This window comes from Lithobates pipiens, unplaced genomic scaffold (genome assembly GCF_037356315.1).
Source record: "Lithobates pipiens isolate NorthernLeopardFrog02 unplaced genomic scaffold, aLitPip1_a1.2 Scaffold_17, whole genome shotgun sequence".
NCBI classification, from domain to species: domain Eukaryota; kingdom Metazoa; phylum Chordata; class Amphibia; order Anura; family Ranidae; genus Lithobates; species Lithobates pipiens.
This window is the reverse complement of record NW_027507755.1, coordinates 9,593,282-9,615,199: the sequence shown is the minus strand read 5'-3', so window position 1 is coordinate 9,615,199 and position 21,918 is coordinate 9,593,282. Positions and strand designations below refer to the sequence as shown.

At 45.9% G+C, this 21,918-nt stretch overlaps 1 protein-coding gene across 1 annotated transcript in view; it reads right to left on the bottom strand.

Annotated features, from left to right (window-relative positions):
* The window catches only part of SLC36A4 (solute carrier family 36 member 4), a 389,091-nt gene that overhangs the window by 288,774 nt on the left and 78,399 nt on the right, over positions 1–21,918 (bottom strand). The window contains exon 5 of the mRNA XM_077484990.1: positions 11,792–11,887. Coding sequence (XP_077341116.1) covers positions 11,792–11,887 — 96 coding nt within the window. The remainder of the gene's footprint in view (positions 1–11,791; positions 11,888–21,918) is intronic.

The window sequence follows — 21,918 nt, the reverse complement described above, 5'->3', positions numbered from 1 at the left end:
GACAGAATTATGCAAATTATTAATTTTTCTTCATAAATTTTGGCCACAATTTATACTGCTACATATCTTTGGTAAAAATAACCCAAATTAGTGGATATTATTTGGTCTTTGTGAAAGTTAGAGAGTCTAAAAGCTGTGGTGCGAATCGCACAAAATTGATCACATCTGATGTACTGGTGGCCTATCTCGCTTCTTGTGACCCGAACAAATCAGGAAAGTACAAATACCCCCCAAATGACCCCTTTTTGGAAAATAGACATTCCATTTAGTAAGAGTATTTAGTAAGAGGCATGGTGAGTTTTTTGATGTACTCATTTTTTTCCCACAATTCTTTGCAAAATTAAGATTTTTCATTTTTTTTTTCTCCACAAAATTGTCATTGTAATAGGTTATTTCTCTCACGTGGCATGTGTATACCACAAATGACACCCCCCAAAAAATTCTGCTCCTCCTCCTGAGTATTACAATACCACATGTGTGGGACTTTTTCACAGCCTGGCCACAGAGATGCCCAACATGCAGGTAGCGCCATCATGTGTTCTAGGAACATAAATTACACATCTAACTTGTTGACTATTTATTACACTTTTGAAGCACCAGGACAATGACACGTGACACTGATGACAGATGGCACTGATACGTGGCAATGATGACACTTATACGTGGCACTGATGACAGATGGCACTAATATGTTGCACTGATGACACGTGGCACTAATACGTGGCACTGAAGACATGTGGCACTAATACGTGGCACTAATACATGCCACCGATGACAGATGGCACTAATACGTGGCACTAATACATGCCACCGATGACAGATGGCACTAATACATGGCACCGATGACGTGTGACACTGATGACAGATGGCACTGATAAGTGGCATTGATGACACGTGACACTGACAACAGATGGCACGTGACACTGACAGGTGGCACTGATGACAGATGGCACTAATACGTGGCACTGATGACAGATGGCACTAATACGTGGCACTGATGACAGATGGCACTATGTGGCACTGATGACAGATGGCACTGGGGGCAGGTGGCACTGCTGGGGGAGGATGGCACTTTTTTTTACTTTTTTTTTTAACTCGAGGGAGAACGGCTGCCGCTGCAGCCGTTCATCTCTCCCCTCTCACACTGTCTGTGTGAGGAGGGAGAGCGGCGCTGAGAGATGATCTCATATGTTTACATATGAGATCATCTCCCATTGGACACGCCGATCACGCTGTAAACGGCCGCTGTGATTGGCCGTTTACAGCGATCTGTGTTTGCCTGTCCCCGGGGGACACGGCGAACACAGAACTTCCGCGATGCACACACGCGGCGGCGCGCATTGCGGAAGTAAACATTAGGAATTTGAAAGCGTGGCATGTTGGGTATCAATTTACTCGGTGTAACATTATCTTTCACAATATAAGAAACAATTGGGCTAACTTTACTGTTGTCTTATTTTTTTTTTATTCTAAAAAGTGATTTATTTCCAAAAAAAGTGTGCTTGTAAGGCCGCGTACACACGGGCGGATTGTATGGCCTACTTAGTCCGTCATACAATCCGACGGACAGTCCGTCATACTTTCGAATGAACGGACTTGACCACACACGGATGCACAAACACTCCGTCGAAAGCTTGCACGATGACGTGTACAGCACGTACGACGGGACTAGAAATAGGAAGTCCAATACACAGCAATGCAACCTTCCGCCGTGTAAATCCTTTCTGAGCATGCGCCATTCTTAGTCCGTCGAACTAGCCTACTCACGAGCGGATTGTCCGCTGAAACCAAAGTATGACGGACAATATTACGGAAATTCCGAAATACTTAGTACGCCAGACTGCACGCTGAAAAAGTCCGCTGAAGCCCACACACGAGCGGACTGTCCGCTGAAATGTGTTTCGGCGGACTAAGTAGGCCATACAATCCGCCCGTGTGTACGCGGCTTAAGACTGCCCATCAGATGCAGCCTTGCCAGTGCAGGTGGGATGCAGCTTTGCCAGTGCATATGGAATGCAGCCTCACCAGTGTTCGGATCTCCTATTGTGTCACGGAGCTGGATTTGAATTTCCCAGCCACGATAACAATGTCCCACCTCTTGTGATCACGTCACACTGATTCAATGTCCTGGGATTGGATCAGTGTGCCGTCGGTCACAGGAGGCAGGACATTGTTACTAGCTGTTACTAGCTTGTTACTAGCGGCCCGGACAATTCAGCTCCCCGACACAGGGAGATTGCCACTCTGCGAGGAGAGTAAGAGGGAGGGGAGGACAAGACCTTGAGCTACCAGGATAACACCCTGCAATGGGCAGCACCCAGTGGGCAGACAACACCACCCTTTCAGCGCCATTATCGGCACCTTTTCTTCTTACGGCCACATGCCGAGAACACAGTTTTAGGCCAATCTGTTTCGGCGGCAGAAATTTCAGTGCACCACGATGCAGAATAGCCATGTTTTTCAGCCAGAAAATGCCCCTGCCAAAAAACGCTGATAACAGCCTATGTGTGCATGGACACATAGGATAACATGCCGGCTTACTGCTTTACTGGCTACAGAAAATAACATCTGAGGCCAAAAAGAGTTTCTATAAAAATGTGTAGTATGCATGAGGCCTAAGTGGAGTTTTTCAGCTGTAAAAACACTCCAGCTCTGATAAAAGGTTAAAAACGCTGAAAAACTTGGCTATTCGGCGTTGATCAGCGTTTTTGAACCATAAGCTTTTGTAAGAGTATCGTTTGCTAAAAAAAAAAAAAAAAAAAAAAAAACGCTGAAAAAACACTACAACAAAAATGCTGCAAAAAACTCATTCTACGGCTACAGCTTTCTACAGCTAACACAACTGGCAGTTTTATAACGTCCAGTGTGCATGAGGCCTTACTGGTTGAACTAGATGGAAAACCAGATTAATTATGTAACTACAGGAGCTGATCCTTAACTAATAATCAGTGCACCCACGTGATCTGCTTGCAGCTTCTTTTTTTCACTCCACTAAGGACTCATGCATAAAGCGTCTTCAAAGCCTCCATAGAAGTCTATGGCAAAGCTCGCTTGAAGGCCCACCAAAGCCCCATCAAAGCCCCACAAAGCCTCACCAAAGCCCCATCAAAGCTCTACCAAAGCCTCATTGAAGCCCCAACGAAGGCCCAAGCAAAGTGTTAACAGAACTGTAAACTAACCATTTTATTTAGTGACATGAGCTTTGACTGGAGTTGAGAGAACTTTAACAAAGCGTGTCGGAAGCCATGCTTCTTGTAAACTAGCCTTTAGTGTAATAAATTCTCCTTGTATTAAATGCTTATTTGTAAAAACTGGAAAAATAAAAACTTCATACCTACACCTCCAAAACCCTTCCTCACTAATGTTTGATAGTATCAGTTTTGCCAGTCTGGGCTACACATCCCAAAACATTGGTCATGCCGTCACCGTTGTATCTCCCAAGTGCTACAATTCAATATAAAGGTTTTTTTATTTTTTATTTTTATATACACATTAAAATGGGGAATTCAGAAATGGTCACCAACAAAAAAAATGCAGGTAAAAACACAGAAAATATGAGCATTTTAAATATTTGCTTACAGCGTTTTATCTTTCCATACACATTTTTATTGCCTTGCAACGTGCCTCTGAAATTGCTAGGGAATTGACACTCCAGGAAGAGTTAATTCTCTAGCTCAGCCCATTCCTTATTGCATATCATAGCCTTTCCTCTACTGGAAGTGTTCAGTTACTTTCTGTACTGGCTCAGCACCTCCACCCCTCCCGTCACCTCCCTACATATAGCAGCTGGAGGAAGAAAGAAAGGGAATACTCAACGGTGTCGCTTGAGTGACAGCTCTGAGTCTTCTGGGGTAGCTGACATCACACCCAAGATGGCAGCACCAAGCAGTAGTCTCAGGGCTTTTAGATGCCTACATAAGGAAGCCTTTTACAGGTAACATACATGAAATACATGCACATACATTCTTATGCAACAATTGTATAAAAATTAAGTGACAACAGGGTCTCTTTAAAGCCAACATTATAAAGAGGTATAGAAGATCTCCAACCAGAAACCTCAAAACCCCGAAAGCCTAACAAAGCCTTTTTTTTTTTGGATAGAATGGGGAAGACTATTCCTGTGTGATCTCATTGGGCAGTTTATCCTTACTTCCTGTCCCTGCTGCACCCAAGAAAAAGCATGTGCGGTACTCCCCAGCAAAAAAAAGTGGCAACAAAAAACATTGTTCTAACTCTTCCTCAGTCTACAAAAATGGTGGTCTTGTCTGTGCCAGCCTTTGGAATGATTTCCTGTCACATCTTGTTCTGACAGGAAGTGAGGGGAAATCTTCCCAATAGAATCATGGACAGCAAAAGCAAAAAAAAAAACCCAACCTCTTCTGCCTCCATCAAAAAAAAAAAAGTACTGGGGTGCTGATTTAACAACTGTAAAGGGGATCAAACCCTGTCCACTAATAAAAGCATCATTTTACCAACTTCTAAAGTTCAAAGAAGTGGAACAATTGCAAATCCAGCACTCAGTGGTTAGCACTTCAGTCTAGCAGCACTAGGACGGTCAGTTCAAATCCTAACCATGTGCGTAACCTTCAGTGCCCCGGGTGCAAGAAACCACAAAGGGCCCCCTGACCCTTAGCCAGGTACCCCCCACCCCCCCATGGTGGCAAAATGCCATGGCCCGGTAGCAAGCGACCATTGTGACCCTGGTCGTTTCACGACTGTTGTCAGTAGTTAATTTTTGTTCTTTTCCTTTTCTTCTTATTATACACGATTTATATAGTGCCAACAGTTTAACCACTTGAGACCCGCACTACATCTATTGACGTCATGGGGTTTCGCTGGTTATATCTAAATGATGCCTGAGTCCACAGACATCATTCAGATATTGCAGTTTTCAGCCGGCGATTCCCTACACCATAAGAACGATCATAGCGGCTGTTCCACCGCTTGATCGTTCTTACGGGCGGCGGGAGGGGACGCCGGCCCCAGCATGTGATCATAGAGATTTCCGGCAGACTAGATCGTCCCCGGAGTCTCTATGATCGTTCGGAGGCCGGGTGCGATGTTATGACGTCACGCCCGGCCTCGGTATTCAAATTAACGGCGGCGATCTGGCTAGGAAGCCATGATCGTTTTTTTTTTTTTTTTTTTTTTTTTATTCTTCCCAGCCTAGAGGTGAGATATGGGGTCATTGACCCCATATTTCACTGTAAATAGGTCTGATCGTGCCATATTCCTATTACAAGGGATGTTTACATTCCTTGTAATAGGAATAAAAGTCATCAATTTTTTTTTATTTTTTTTTTAAGTGTAAAAATAAAAAATAAAAATAAAACTAACAATAAAAAAAAATAAAAAATTTTTTTAAGCGACCCTGTCCCCGTGAGCTCGCACACAGAAGCGAACGCATACGTAAGTCCCGCCCACATATGAAAACGGTGTTCAAACCACACATGTGAGGTATCACCGCGAACGTTAGAGCAAGAGCAATAATTCTAGCCCTAGACCTCCTCTGTAACCCAAAACATGTAACCAGTAAAAAAATGTAAACTGTCGCCTATGGGGATTTTTAAATACCAAAGTTTGGCGCCATTCCACGAGCGCGTGCAGTTTTGAAGCGTGACATGTTGGGTATCTATTTACTCGGCGTATCCTCCCCTTTCACATTATGCAAAAAAATTGGGCTAACTTTACTGTTTTTTTTTTTTTTAAAGCATGAAACTGTTTTTTTTCTGAAAAAACGCGTTCGAAAAATTGCTGCACAAATAGCGTGCGAGATAAAAAGTTGCAATGACCGCCATTGTATTCTCTAGGGTCTTTGCTAAAAAAACATATATAATGTTTGGGGGTTCTATGTAATTTTCTAGCAAAAAAATTAGTAATTTTACATGTAGGAGAGAAATGTCAGAATTGGCCTGGGTCTGAAGTGGTTAAGCAATGCTTTACAATGTATAGGGGGGAACAACACAATTAGAGTACAGTTAAATACAAAAGGTACAGGGGGGCCCTACTCTTAGAGCTAAAAGGGAGGGGGTGGTGGTACAAAAGGTAACAGCTGCAGAGAATGATTTGATGTGGGGGTGGCTTTTCTTATTATTATTTACCATTGTATTTTACAATGTTTATGTATTTATTTTTACAATTTTTAGGAGCCCCATTGGGAGACTTTGGTCAGTTCTCAGGTGTCTATAAAATAAATCTGATGTTTTACCTTTGAGACAGAGAAAGGAGATTAAGGAGCCCTCAATCTCCAACTCTGCAGCCTCAGCTGCACAGAATGAATGGACAGTTATAGCTCTGTACCGAGCATCCTGTTCATTCACAAACAGAAGCATAGTAAACACAGTTTATTATGCCTGTTATGAATAAACAAAGTCAGTGATCAGTACAGATCACTGACTATTCATTAGGACATGGAAGGTGCCTGTTAATGACACCTTTATGGTCCTCTTCCCTGATCACTATCCTGACAGATACCCCAGAGCAGCCGGCGGAGAGGGAAGGGGGGAACCTGGCAGCTCTGCGGGGAATGGGGGGGGGGGGAATCACACAGGGGCCTAATCACAGCAGAAGGTGGATAGGAGGGGTGGCAGGGCTGCATGTAGAGTAACCAATCTCCTCTACATACTACCCCTTTGCCCCTCTTCCTATCCAGGTGTAGCAGGTGCCCCGCATCTCCTGCGGCCATGCCAAGCCAATCAAGGCTCTCACTGAAGGGAGAGTGTGCCTGTCAGCCCCTGCGTGGGATTTCTTCCCCCTCCCTCCCCTCACTAGCTTTGTTTGTTATGCTCCTTCCCCTGGATCCTCATTGGCAGGGGGGGGGAGCCAATCAGCAGCAAAAGCATTATGGAACATTTAGTCCCCACCAAAAACCACCCCCATAGCCTTGTATGGGGAAAGGACTACACATCCCAGGATTCCACGGCAAGGAAAGAATCAAGGACACAGTCTTGTTTGCCTGAGAGGAAGCAGTCAACACAAGGCAGTAGAAGAGACTGGACCTTGGGGAGAGGTGCTGCCTCCCAGATCAGTTCACCGCTTCTTTTCCAGGTATCCACAGCCGGTCGGTCACATCCTGACAAAGAGAGGTAGATCCCAGGTGCATATCCAGGTGCACTTGCACCAACGGCGTAAAGCGTTACAGTGTGAGGTGGCCAGTCGTGTTACCAGAAGAGCCTGCCTGTTCCAGGGCGTTTGTTTGGGCCTTGAGCGCAGGATTGGTGAGAGGCAATTGCCCATTTGCAGGAAACAAGGACCGTGCACACAGACAGAGTTACTTCACTTTGTCCACACTTACCAGAACCACTGACATCCAGTCAAGGTGTCTGCCTTGCTATCTGGATACTGTAAGCATACCACAGTTATACTTTGTCAAGCAGGAGTTTAAGTGCACCAACTAAAGTGGCTAGCTGAAGATCCAGGGCATCATCCTTCTTCCAAGGGACTGGAGTTACTGGTGCCATACGGACACGCACACACATACTTAGGGCTCTGTATACGTAGTGTATGAGTGGGGTAGTCTGACTTGGGAGTTACGCCACTGAACACTGAATTAGGTACAGTGTTCATAGTTGGGCCTGTGGTGTCAGGGGACAGAAGGGAGTCTGACATAAGTGAGGGTCATTCCTCTGCTCTCCTCCTGCCTGGACCTATAGAGACAAAGTTAATTAGAGTGGTAACCAATCCAGTATAAAGTTGCCATTTTGTGATTAGAGTTTGCCTCGGCTTTTGGGGTCATTCACTGTTGAGGAATCCTCTGAAAGCAGCTTGATACAAAATATTGAGTTATAGTGCTCTTGATCTCAGTCATTGCTCTCCAATTAATTCATTTAAAAAATCTAGTTTTATCCGTTACTTTTCCCCAAAAACCTTAGAGCTCTTTCACACGGACGATTCGTTCAGGTCTGCCTGTCAGTTTTTTAGGCGGACCGGAAAGGATGCTCCATCCCCTATGGAGCATCGGATGCCAGCAGTGACATGTCCACTGACATTCGACCTGCTCCGATCCGGAAAAGTGTGATGGAGGAAAAACCTACTTTTCCATCTGTCTGCGGATCAGATGAGGATGGATTCTGTGGTCTGTTGTCATCCAATCTCCCATAGGGGAGAGCGGAAGTTGACGGGTCCGTCACTGCACGATGTGCAGAGACGGACCTGTCATCTTCCTGCTCAGCGGGGATCGATGGAGCGATCACCGCTGAGCAAGCAGATGCTCTTTGGGAGAATCATCACGGATCCGTCCCATGTGAAAGAGGCCTTACAGTAAACACGATTCTGTGTTTTATCATAACGTGTGTGTTTTCATTGGCCCTTGCACTATTGCCAGAGGGGCCAAGACTCTTCTTGGGGCTGAGGGCAGAGTACGGAACCAATTACACTTAAGCGGGTCCTCTAGGGGTAGCGCTACACAGGTGTACAGGGGGACGCATGGGCCCCCTAGAGCGTGGGGCTGGGTCGCAATTGCGGCAACTATACACAGCCCCCCCTGCAACCTTGACACTATCTCCCTGGAGTTTGCATGTTATCCCTGTGCCTGTGTGGTTTTCCTTGGGTTATTCCAGTTTCCTCCCACACTTAAAGACATGGTGGTAGGTTAATTGGCTCCTGTCTAAATTGGCCCTAGTAGGTGTATATCTAAATGTGAGATAAGGACCTTAGATTGTAAGCTCTATTAGAACAGGGACTGATGTAAATGTACAATATACTGTATATGTAAAGCGCTGTGTAAATTGACGGAGACGTATACCTATAATAAATGAATAGATAAATACAGCAATTAAAAATATAAAAATGCAAGGAAATGACCAAAAATGGTACAAATACTGTTCAGTTGTAAAACTATTCTTTTAAGTTATCTTAGCTAGGAGAAGATTTTTCTTCCTATACATAAACCATCATTTTATCGATATGTGTGGCATCTGACACAAGCAATCCCGTTGCAGTTACAGTAACCACAAATTGAACAAAATAGGTATCATTATTCTGTGCAAAACAGCTAATACAATTGCACCAATGCCTTTTTCAATCAAAAGTTTACACTAAATCAGCGGGCAGGCCGCATACATCATGTAGCTAGTGCTTAAAAATCTGTTCCAATACTTGGAAGTCATTTGGAGGATGTCTAACTTCCCAGGCACTAAGTGGCCTTTTAGCACTACCAGCCGCCATACTGCAAATAAACAACAGAGAGGCAAAGCATTAAATAAATCTACAAGCAGTTTTTTTAGGGGGAAAGCTGGAGCAAGTTTTAGGAATAATTTTAAAGCAGAACTCCAGTTTAACCTTCCATCTTGTACAGTTGTACAGGCTCCTCTCCTGCACTATACTGCATACCTGCAGCACATGGTAAGCCTCTTGCAATGTGCATTCGAAGCTGAAGAAAGTCAGACAGAGCTCACCTTGTTTCCTGGCTAGAGGACATTCAACAGCCAGCTCAGTGGTCCCCAAACTTTCTAAACAAGGGGCCAGTGTACTGTCCTTCAAGCTTTAAAGTGGCCAGTGAGAGTAGGAAATGCCCCATCCTTGGCGTCAGTGGGAGGAATGTTGCCCCATCCTTGACGCCAGTGGGAGGAATGCTGCCCCATCCTTGACGCCAGTGGGAGGAATGCTGCCCCATCCTTGACGCCAGTGGGAGGAATGCTGCCCCATCCTTGACGCCAGTGGGAGGAATGATGCCCCATCGTTGATATCAGTAGGGGAAATGTTGCTCTCAAGCACCAGGTAAAGGAAAGCTAAATGCTACATCTGGGCCACAGTTTGGAGGCGATCAGCACCACATTGCAGAGCTCAATAGAAATGTTTTTGTGTTATCATTCATATTCTCTGAAAAATGGCCAAAAAAATCATAAATTCTGCCAGGGTATGTAAACTTTATACACACACATACACACTAGATTACCAAAAGAATTGGGACACCTGCCTTTACACCCACATAAACCATGAACTTTAATGCCATCCCAGTCTTAGTCCGTAGGGTTCAATATTGAGTTGGCCAACCCCAAACTAATATAATGTGTGTGTGTATATATATATATATATATATATATATATATATATATATATAATTTAATTAAATACCAATTTAATTAAATACCAGCATAACATGTCATAGTAAAGCAGAGAACAGGAGTAGTCAGACAAGAGAACCAAAATATAATCGTCCTGAATATCGTCATCCTGAATGCCTAGTAAGACTAATTCAACTGACATTGGGATTAATAGTTGCAAGCGGGTCTTAATATATTCCAGTATCTCATGCCAGTATTGTACCACCTTAGGGCAGGTCCAGAACACATGGAAAAAGGTTCTGTTGAAAGATTGACACCTCGGACAGTTCGGCGAGCGTTGTGGATAAATCTCATGCAGTCTCTGAAGAGTGTAACAAGTCCTATGTAAGAATTTGGTCTGTAGTAATTTGTCCCTAGCGGAGATCATAAGTCTAGAACTATTTTCACAGCATTCTTCCCAGGTCTCCCTGCCCAGGGTCAGGATATCTGCCCGCCATTTCACCCACAGTGCCTCCATTTTTGGCAAATCCACCCTAAGCAGCGCCAAATATAGCGAAGAAAGGGGTTTGTCTAAGGTTTCCTGTGCTAGTAGCCCCTCTATACCTTTCGCCTTAAGACTAGGAACAGTGGGAAACTGTGCCTGGCTTGCATTGCGGAACTTAAGGTACCGGAACCTCATCCATCTAGGGAGTTTAAATTTAAGTGTGAGGTCTCAAAGCAATAGCAGAGCACCTGCAGGCATCACATCTTTAAGCAGTTTGATCCCAAAACCAGCCCAGAGCTACGGATCCAGTATCGTTCTAAAATGAGGTAGGGAAGGATTCCCCACAAAGGGTTATAGGTAGACCACTGATTGGGATGTAAGAATCTTCTTCTAGCCGCACCCCACACGTGCAAGGTCACTTTAGTAGGGTCAGGCAGAGTAGGGTACACTCTGAATCCCCTGTACACCAATTTACTGAGTTATTTAAGAGATCCCAAAATGGCTGCCTCTAAGCAAACAGCCGCATTAGTTCTTGATTGTTGGAACCACCACCTAACTGTGACCAACATAGCCACCCAGTAAGACACCTGTAGATTGGGCAATGCCAGGCCCTCCACAGCATACTGGGAGCTGGACAGTTGATCTAGCAACCCGAGGAGGAGACCCCTGCCACAAGAAGCAGCCAATATACCCACCCAGATCTTTAAAGAAGTAGGAGAGGACCCAAACCGGACAGTTCCTAAACATATAGTTAAATTTTGGGAGAACGATCATCTTCAATATATTTATGTGGCCAAGGAGATCCCGATGTGCATTTTTAAAATGTCACACGTGTAAACACTCGAGTCTGGCTTGGTGTAAGCCTTGTGTGATCCTCCATACAGGAGCACCCTGGAAGTGAGTGAAATTAGCAGTAATGTGTGCTGACAGTGAACAAGCTGATAGTAGTAGGTCAGAGGGAGCACAAGGATGACCTCATCAGTTCACTTCTGCTCCTTTTCTGTCCAATAAGCTGACTGGGGGCTGGTAAATGACACCATCGTACTCCTACCTATAACAGATAAAGTGGTTTTGTCCACCTGAATGTGCTGTGTGCAAAAGAGGAATGGGAAGACATGCCCTTTGGCAGATAAAAAAGCTCCTGTAAATGTAATTCACATTTGTATTTACATGTTTGACTGGAGCTCAGCATTAATGTATGTGAGTATTTCAGTAACAATGGTAACTTAATGGACCTCTGCATTCAGTAGCAACAGTTCACAGACATAGAAGAATAATTTACAATGGAATGTGCAACACTCACTTCCCCATGGAGGCATACTGCTGGAGGAACTTGGACGGTCCCATTTCCAATGACAGCCCGACTGTTTCACTGTAACCTAAATTTGTCCTCTTGTACCTAAAACCAGAACAAGGCAGAGTAAAGCCATACATATATATGACAGAATTACTTTTCCCAAGAATATTGTTAACACAGATGCATCCCTAGCAAGAAAAAAAATGTTCTGCTACTAAATAAAAAAGGCAGAATATGTTCTCTGTTCTGAATATGTTCATTTACTGGCTTCCCAGGACCGGAATTTCTAAACCAATACCGAGGACTTCATTAAAATGTCATAGTTCCTAGCCAATATCGGAAGCAAATGAGAGGGTGACCACGTTCCTACATAAAATGCTGCCCTGGAGAATGAAGGTATCCACCCTCCAATAGGAGGTTGGATCACGGCAGCAAAAAAAAATTGGGAAATATAGAAGAGGCTGAGTGCAATAGAAGGCGTTTGTATTCATAACTCAGAAAATAACTGTCTTTTTTTCAAACTTGAGTTTAGTCTCATTTTAAAATCACCCAGCACAGTACACAGAGGGTTATCTATGATAGACATAACGCCAAAGCTGTCTCTTTAACAATATATAGAAGGAGGTGTTAGGTGGGATTTTTAAGCAAGTAAAAAGCAATTACAAGGTAAACAGCAATTTAAATAGTAAAATCATTTTTAACTTACGCTATGTAAATAGTAAAATGTAACAAATATAAAGTAGGCGTCATCCAAATTTTGCCGCAAAGGTGGAAATACACTTTAAGCCATCTGCAGTCAGTAGTGTTATCAGTGCTTCATAGTCAAAATAAACACTTTATTAAATAAGCTTAAAGTTGAACTATAGGCAAAACCTGAAGACCAGGTAGCAGCCTTAAAAATCTGAGCCATAGATACATGATGGCAAAAAGCCCAGGAGGTTCCTACACCCCTGGTAGAATGAGCTCTCACCCTAAAGGGGGGAGCTTTATGTTTCAGACTGTAGGCCTAAATGATCAATTGACGGACCCAATTGGCAATGGAAGCCTTGGAAGCTGCCTGCTCCTTCTTAAGTCCTTTTGGTAAAACAAATAAGGAGTCTGATTCTTGGATCTCTGCAGATCTAGACAAATAAACCTGGAGCGTCGAGGGAGCGGGGCCTGGACATCAATGGAGTAGGACGCTTGTGACCTGAGCTCCGCTCCTACCGCGATCTCCTGTAGTGATCCTGGGTGCCCACTGACTGTTTTACCTACGATTTTACCGGTGTAATACCTGAAAGGTTATGCTAAGCATCCATCTTGTTTCTGTCAGCCATCTTAATATTCACAAACTTCCATTTCAATAATATGTACAGTTTGAACACCCCTTTAACTTCTCAGATAACTGTCTCAACATGAGATTCTTCTAACCCGTGTGTTCTCACACACTTATCTATAACCTTCACACTGTTTCTCAGCATCTTTTTAGCTACAGAAGGGATTATGTATCTTTTCTTATATTAATTCAGCTAGCTTAGAACAAAGAACAATAGCATTTTTGTCTTGACCAGCTGTAATCGTCTTGATGTCTACTGCGCATGTCTTATTCTGTATGACGTAAAATACCCTATATTATTTGCTTTGTAATATCCCAATACAATTAGTTCTCGAAGGACGCCATGGTGTATGTGTGAATTTATTTGTCCTTTGAGAATTGATTCCAGAGCGCTCTGAATTTATACAATACATTGGATCTAAGGTCTGAGAGGTTGAAGGGACCCCCCTAGACACAGGATTAACCCTTACAGAACCCGCTACCTTCTTGTGTATACATTGGGACGATGTCTCCGACGAAGAAGCAGTCTGCAGCGGCGGCATCTCTTGAAAAGTTCCGGCGGGACCATGAAGGCCAACATGGCGGACAGTCCACTCCGGCTGCAGAACCTGCTACCTCAGACACGGCGAAGGTGCTTGAGGCGATTTCTACCTGCCAGACCACACTGACAACTAAACTTGAGGAGGTTAAGGTGGATGTTTCACTTATCCGACAGGACATGGCCAAACTGCGTGACAGAGTGAAGGAAACTGAAACCCGGATCAGTCAGGCCGAAGATGTCCTGTTCCCTCTGCGACATGCTCAAGAGGTGCAAAGGCAGCTCCAGCAGCAGGCCCAGAAACAGGACGACCTTGAGAATAGGGCCCGCAGATCTAACCTCCGCTTTATCGGCCTGCCAGAGGGCTCCGAGGGGGCTGACCCGGCGACATTTTTGGAATCTCTCCTGATTAAGGCCTACGGTAGGGAAGCGTTCTCTACCTCATTTATTATTGAAAGGGCCTACAGAATGCCTGCCCGCCCGCCGCCGGAGGGGGCACCTCCTCGCACGTGCATTGCTAAGCTGTTAAATTACCGGGATAGGGATGCCATCCTTCGCCTTACTCGTGAAAAAGGCAACATCCCGTTTCAGAACGGACATATCTCAGTGTTTCCTGACTTTTCCGCAGAAGTTCAAAAACGTCGTTCCCGATTTGTGGAAGTCAAGAGGCGCCTCAGGGCACATTACCTCAAGTACGCCATGTTGTACCCGGCCAGACTTCGCGTAGTGGGGGAAGATAGGGCCTACTTTTTTGAGGATCCTGAGGTGGCGGTTTCCTGGTTGGACCAGAGGGACGTGGCTCGAAATCGGCCACCTCGAGACTAAAATCATTGGAAGATTTGTGAGTACTCTATCTGCTCCCCCCTCTCTATATTTGCCCGTGTGCAAGCAGATAGCTGTTGGACTGCCTATGTGTGGTTCACTATCCTCAGTCCCTGAATTGATGCTTCTGTTCCCCCTCTCTAACATGGATGGCCGATGCTCTTGTTGACTGAACATATACTGCTGCCTATGGCCACGCTCTGCGGGCATCCCCCTGGTTCACTACACAATACCCCTTCCCCCTCCCTCTTAGTTTGGGGGACCCGCTTGGCGGGCTTTATTGGGCCCTTTCCCTGGGGGGGTGGGGGGGACGCGGGTCTTCTGGACTTGTTGCATGGGACTGCAGAACTTTGACTTTCTCCTAATACATGCCCTTTCTTGGACTGTTATGTCCCGCTGCTGAACTGGGCACCGCACCAATGGGAGTAGGGTGGGAAATGGACGCATGGTCCGGCTCCGGCCTACAAGCCGGGTTATGACGGGAGAAGACTTGGTCTTGTCACTGAGTCCATATCTGGCAAAGTCCACCCCCGTGGCTTATCCTTATTGACATTGCCTAGTGTTCTATGGTTTGTTTTGGGAAGGGAGCTCCAGCCAAGTTGGGGTGGCTGAGAGCAGGGAGGGTGGGGATGGGCTGTAGTTATTATGTTATAGTATGTTATGTTTTATGCTTAGTTTATGGCACAAGCTTTATTTGGTTATGGAATAGACAAATGTCTTTTTCATGTATACTCTGATGAATATGGGAATGGATACTGCTTTGACGGGTGGTTTGGATACTATTTTTCTCCTTGTGATATTGGCTGAGACCACGCAATGGGTACCCTGAAGTTGCTGACGTGGAATGTCAGGGGGATTCGGGATAAAATTAAGAGGGCGGCAGTGTTTGGGTGTCTCAAAACTTATAGAGCGGATATCACAGTTCTGGTGGAGACGCATGTAACTGGGAGATTGCAAAAAGCTTTGCGTCGCCCGTGGATTGGATGGGCCTACCACGCCACCCATACGTCCTATTCTCGCGGGGTGTCTGTATTGATATCTAAGACGGCACAGTTTTCCTTGGTTTCTTTGCAGACAGACCCGCAGGGCAGATATATATTTATACACTGCTTATTGCACGGCGAACAGTACATTATTCTCGCCTATTATATACCCCCGCCTTACGATCATAGACTAATTACAGAGGGATTATCTTTTATGGCTCAACACCCTAATGTCCTAGCAATTTGCCTGGGTGATTTTAATATGGTTTTGAATCCGGGGGTGGATAGAATGAGCTCTACAAGAGGGGATCATTTACCGGAAGATACTGGCCTGGGTCGCACGTTTCAGGAATTCTCTCTTACAGATCTGTGGCGATTTAAATATCAGACTAAACGTGTTTACTCCTGTTTCTCTGCAACTCACTCCACCATGTCACGTATAGATTATATTGCTGTGTCCGCCCAGTTGTTACCCAGGCTAGTAGACACGGGCTATTATGCTAGATCATTATCAGACCACGCTCCTTGCTGGGCAACTTTTTCCTTGACCCGACCTACTGGACCGAAACCATGACGGCTTCACCCCTTCTGGTTAACCGCCTTGAGTGACAGTGAAGACTTAGGGGACGAATGGGGGTTTTTCTTTACTACTAATCAGGGGACGGCTCTGGTTGACTGTACCTGGGAGGCTTTTAAACTGCACGTACGCTCCACTTTAACACACCGGATTAACCGGTTGAAGCGTACCTCCAAGACTCTGCTATCTAATGCCCTACGGGAGCTGGACTCGGTGACCACTGACTTCACTACTGACCCCACACCTGCTAAGGCCCAGGTATTACGTCACCACACAAGGCTAGTAGATCACCTCCACATTGAACAGGCTAAGCAAAAGTTGTTTTTTGTTAAGCAACGGGTGTTTGAACAAGGAGAGAGGGCGGGAAAGTTGCTGGCCTACTTGGCGCATCGGGACTCCAAGCCCCCGGTGGTGGTTTCGTTGACTGACAGTGGGGGTGAGGAGGTAACTGATCCGCCAACAGTGGCCACCATGTTTCGTGTTTACTATGCTGCCCTTTATGAGTCACAGGTACATAGGCCGAGAACTGAGACGGGGGCGTACCTCCAAGATATCTCTCTTCCCCACCTCTCTGAGGCTCAGGTTGAGTCTCTTGAGGCCCCGATATCGGCAGATGAGATTAGGCTAGCGGTGGCATCCCTTGCAACGGCTAAGGCCCCTGGACTGGATGGTATTCCTCTGGATTTCTATGCCCACTACTCTGAGACACTAGTGCCAGAATTGTTGAGATTATATACACACATATTTGACTCCGGGTCCCTACCAGATACTCTACGGCAGGCAGTTATTATAGTGATACCCAAGCCAGGAAAGGATCCCCACTCCCCGGATTCCTATCGCCCCATCTCGCTGCTTCAAGCAGATATTAAAATTTTGGCTAAAGTACTTGCCACCCGTCTGAGTGGAGTCATCCTATCACTTGTTCACCCGGATCAAACGGGATTTATGCCCGGGAAAAATACGGCTATTAATATTCACCGGTTATATATGAACATCCCGGCTGAGCATGACAGAGTGGGCTCGAGGGTGGTGGTGTCACTGGATGCCGCTAAGGCGTTTGATTCCATTGAGTGGAATTATCTTTGGGAATGCTTGGGTAAATTTGGGTTTGGCCCCAATTTTGTTAAATGGATTACTCACCTATACTATCGCCCAATGGCTAGAGTAGCGGTTAACGGATGGGTGTCGGACCCCTTTCAGTTGGGCTGAGGCACACGTCAGGGTTGTCCGCTCTCTCCTATGTTATATGCTTTGGCGGCAGAACCGTTGGCTGCTGCACTTCAGGCACACCCGGCTGTAGTAGGCCTCCGATGCGGTTCTCTGGTGGAATCGGTAAGTATGTATGCGGATGATACCTTACTGTATTTAGAAGACTCGGGTCGGTCGTTGGAGGCTGCCCTGGGGGTCATAGAGGAGTTTGGTGGTCATTCCGGTCTGCGTATTAATTGGACCAAGTCGCAGGTTCTACCCATTGACTTGTTCTCCCCGGACCGGGATGCAGCTTCTCTCCCGCTCTCCAGGGTATCCTCCATTCAGTATTTGGGAGTGCAGGTTACGAGGGAACCCGGGGAGTATATTCATCTTAATCTTGAACCACTGCTTCTGTATGTGCGGGAGAAGACTAAGGCATGGTCCCGTCTCCCCATTGGGGTTATGGGACGGATCAATATTACTAAAATGATCCTCCTGCCGAAACTCCTTTATGTACTTTGGCATTCCCCTGTTATGGTCCCCGTGGCTATCTTTAAAACATTAGACGGTGTCTTAAACACCTTTATCTGGGGCCCATCTAGACATAAGTTGACATGGAACACACTTAAAAACCCGACATCTATGGGGGGACTGGCTCTCCCTAATTTCCACACATACTACATAGCAGCCCAGATCTCCCATTTTTATCACCTCCATAGAGCGGATAGTCACAGATATCAGACCTTGGTGGGCGGGAGGGCTGAATCCCTTGTTGATACTCCCCTTCAGATGATTTTTCGGGCTGGTGGGGTTAGGGATGTCCGGTCCCGGATCCTGCCACACCACCGGAGTATTTGGAAACTAGCCCTTAGATTACTGGGAGCTGACTATTACCACTCACATACACCGCTATGGCGCAACCCCCTGCTTCGTGAGTTGTCCGGCTTACCAGATGTAGACTTGTGGGCTTCTAGAGGGATACTTTTTCTGTATCAGGTGGTGACTCCTATGGGCGTAAGGGATTTTCCCTCCCTACAAGTGGAATTTAACATACCCCCTCATATGCACTTTCGCTACTTGCAATTGCAACACGCGCTCTGTGCGCAATTTGCTCCGGACTTCCCAAATGTACAGACGCTAGCTTTGACAGATGTAATTACGGGAGACGAACCGGCTAAATTGATCTCTACTCTATACGGCCTACTCCGGGCCCGCTTGGTGGCGCAAACCACTGAACGGGCCAGGTTGAGATGGGAAGAGGACACAGGTCCCTTTGACGGTGAGGAATGGGAGGATGCCCTTGAGAACGTTAAACAGGCTTCGCTTAGCCTACCTGACCGACTGACGCAGTACTATGTGATACACAGGTCCTATCTCACCCCTATCCGGATAGCTAAGTATCATCCTGACTATAACCCGAAGTGTCCCCGCTGCTCTTGTACGACTAGTACTTTCTACCATCTTCTCTGGCAATGCCCATTGGTCCAGGAGTATTGGGGGCAGATTGTCAGGTTTCTACATGACCACATGGGTTCACCCCTTCAACTTGACCCTAAGAGTTGCCTACTTAGTATATTTCCTGATACCTCTGTTGATCAATACTTGGCTACATTTTTGTACTCTACGCTGTTTACCGCACGAAAGCTTGTGGCTAAATACTGGATGCGTCCAACCATGCCTACTATGCGGGAATGGGTACTGGGCATTAATAATAAGTTACCCTTGATTAAACTGGTGTATAGAAATCGTGGGTGCCCAGCCAAATACCACAAAATATGGGATAGGTGGGTGGAAAATCTGCATACGTGTGTGGAGTGAGCTATATTGTCGTATATATTATCATTGTCAGGAATTTTCCTTAATGTACGTTGTTTTTCTGTCCGTCACCTATGAAGAGGCTAATGTTTGTACCTACTGTAATATCTTGTTATAACTGAGTTGTTCAATAAACTTGTGCTGTTTCAAAAAAAAAAAAAACCTGGAGCGTCTCTCTTTCGCCAAGCAAGGCTGAGAGGAAAAAAAGGCGGCAAAATAAGGTCCTGATTTAAACGAAAAGGCCGAAACCCCTTTTGGCAAAAAGGATAGAACAGGTCGTAACACGACCCTGTCATGGTCAAGGATCAAGTATGGTTCCCTGCATGAAAGGCCCGCCAACAAGGCTAGCTTGCATGACAGCAAGTCAAATGGAATTTCCTTGATAGGTTCAAATGGTTTTTTCTGTAACACAGACAGCACCAGGTTCAAGTCCAAAGGACACATAGGTGACCCAATGGGGGAAAGCAAGTGAATTGCCCCTGGCATAAAGGTTCGGATCAGTGAATAGGAGGCTAAAGGCCTTTGGAAGAATACTGATAGGACCGAAACTTGATCTCCGATTGTACTCACAGCCAATTTGATTTCCACAGCTAACTGTAGAAAAGACAGACTTCTCCCAATCATGTATTTCTGAGGATGCCATTTTCTGGCTTCACACCAAGCAATACAAGTCTTCCAGACCTTATGATAAATTTTCCTAGTGACAGCTTTTCTAGCATTCACTAGGGTAGACACTACTGATCCCGGGATGCCACGGTCCTTTAACACCCTGGCTTCAATAGCCATGCCGTCAAATTTAGAGAGTAAATTGGGGTGGAATATAGGACCTTGAGACAGTAGATTGGGCGCTGTGGAAGAGTCCATGGCCCGTCTATTGTCAGTCTTACAATCTCTGGGAACCAGGGCCTTCTGGGCCAGGCTGGTGCCACCAGAATGACTGGAACCCACTCTTTCCAAATCCTGTGCAACAAATGTGAAAGGAGAAGGATCGAAATAAAAGCATAAACCAGGGAGTGCTGTCTCCATGATACTATCAGAGCATCTGTTCCGATTGCCAGAGGATCCCTTGTTCGGGACACAAATTGCTGTAGCTTGTTGTTGAACCTGGATGCCAATAGGTCAACCTCTGGCCATACCTGGGTGTAGGGAGTATTCCCCTGGGGAGATCTGCTGGCGGCTGAAATAATCTGCCTTCCAGTTCTCTACTCAGGATATGGACACAGGATATGGACTGCCGATATAAAATCGGCACATGTCCCTCTGCCCAGGCTAGTATTTGGTTCACCTCCTTCAGAGCTGAACGACTACTGGTACCGCTTTGGTGGTTTATATAGGCCACTGCAGTGGCATTGTCGGAACTAAGCCCCGATAGGGCAGTCCTGAAGCTCCCCCATCCAGGACCGCAGGGCCAGACATACTGCCTGTAATTCCAGGACGATGATGGACAGAATCTGTTCTGTCCCTGACCATTTCTCCTGAGCTGTGAGCCGATCTAGGGTCGCTCCCCAGCCTGAGAGACTGGCATCTGTAGTCAGTACTCTCCAAGTTACCGGAAGAAAGGATTTTCCCTTTCACAGGATCCTGCAACCGCCAGTTTAGGCTTAAAGGGGTTATAAAGGTTCATGTTTTTTCACCTTAATGCCTTCTATGCACTAAGGGGAAAAAACATTTGGTGATTGCAGGCCACCCAGCCACCCGTTTACTAACCTGAGCCCTCGAAAGTCCCGCATCAAGAATGCGCTTGATGTCGGCTGTCTTCTAGGCTCTTCATTGGATAGATTGATAGCAGCGTAGCCATTGGCTCGTGCTGCTGTCAATCAACTCCAATGACATAAGGGTCGGGGGGCAGGACCAAGTCCTGTAGTTGGTGGCTTACGGGCACCAGATACAGGACTGCACAGTGGAGGCAAGTATGACATGTTTATTTAAAAAAAAAAAAAAAAAAAAGTGAAGCTTTACAACCCCTTTAAGCATGCCCAAAGAGATAAGCACATTGGATAATCCAAGGCTTTTCCTTTTCTAATCCAGGCCAACAAGATGTCTTGTTGTAAAGGCCTGGAATGAAACTGGGCATAGGGCACTGCCTCGAGAGATATGATCCTCCCTAGAAGACTCATACAGAGCCGAATGGAGGGTTATCTAGTGCCCCTTATCTGACGCACCTGAACCTTCAGGGCACAGATCCTTACATGTGGCAAGAATAATACTTTAGACTTTGAGCTGGTTTCAAGGCTGACATTTCGGTATTCGTGATCCAGCCTAAGCTTTTCAAATACCGCACTGTGCATATTATGCTCTGTTCTAGAGCCTATAATGGGTGATCTCTGAGTAGCAGGTCATCCAGATACCCGAGCACTAGGATTCCTTGGGGCCTTAAAAGACCCAGTACTGGTGCTAGGACCTTTGTGAACACCCAGGGAGCTGTAGCCAGCGTGAAGGGTAGAGCCACGAACTGAAAAGGATGGTCCTCTTTTAAAAAACGTAGGAACCACTGATGAGGCTGAAAGATAGGCATGTGTAATATTTTGTTTTGGAGGATCTGTGGGAATGCTGGATCTTAAAGAGGAGCTGCACCTAAAAAAAAAAAATATTAAAAGCCAGCAGCTACTAATATTGCAGCTGCTGACTTTTAATAAAATCACACTTACCTGTCCCAGGGTCCAGCGATGTCGGCGGCAGATGACGAGCGATCGCTCGTCTCGCTGCTGCCACCGCCGCCATCCTCTGTCAGGGAATCGGGAAGTGAAGCATGACGGCTTCACTGCCCGATTCCCTACTGCGCATGCGCGAGTCGCGCTGCGCGTCTCTTATGGTCCCCCGCTGTATCTCTGGGAACTGTGTGTTTCCCAGAACACAACGGGGGGGTGAGGCGTTTGCGGGGGTCTGGCCGGA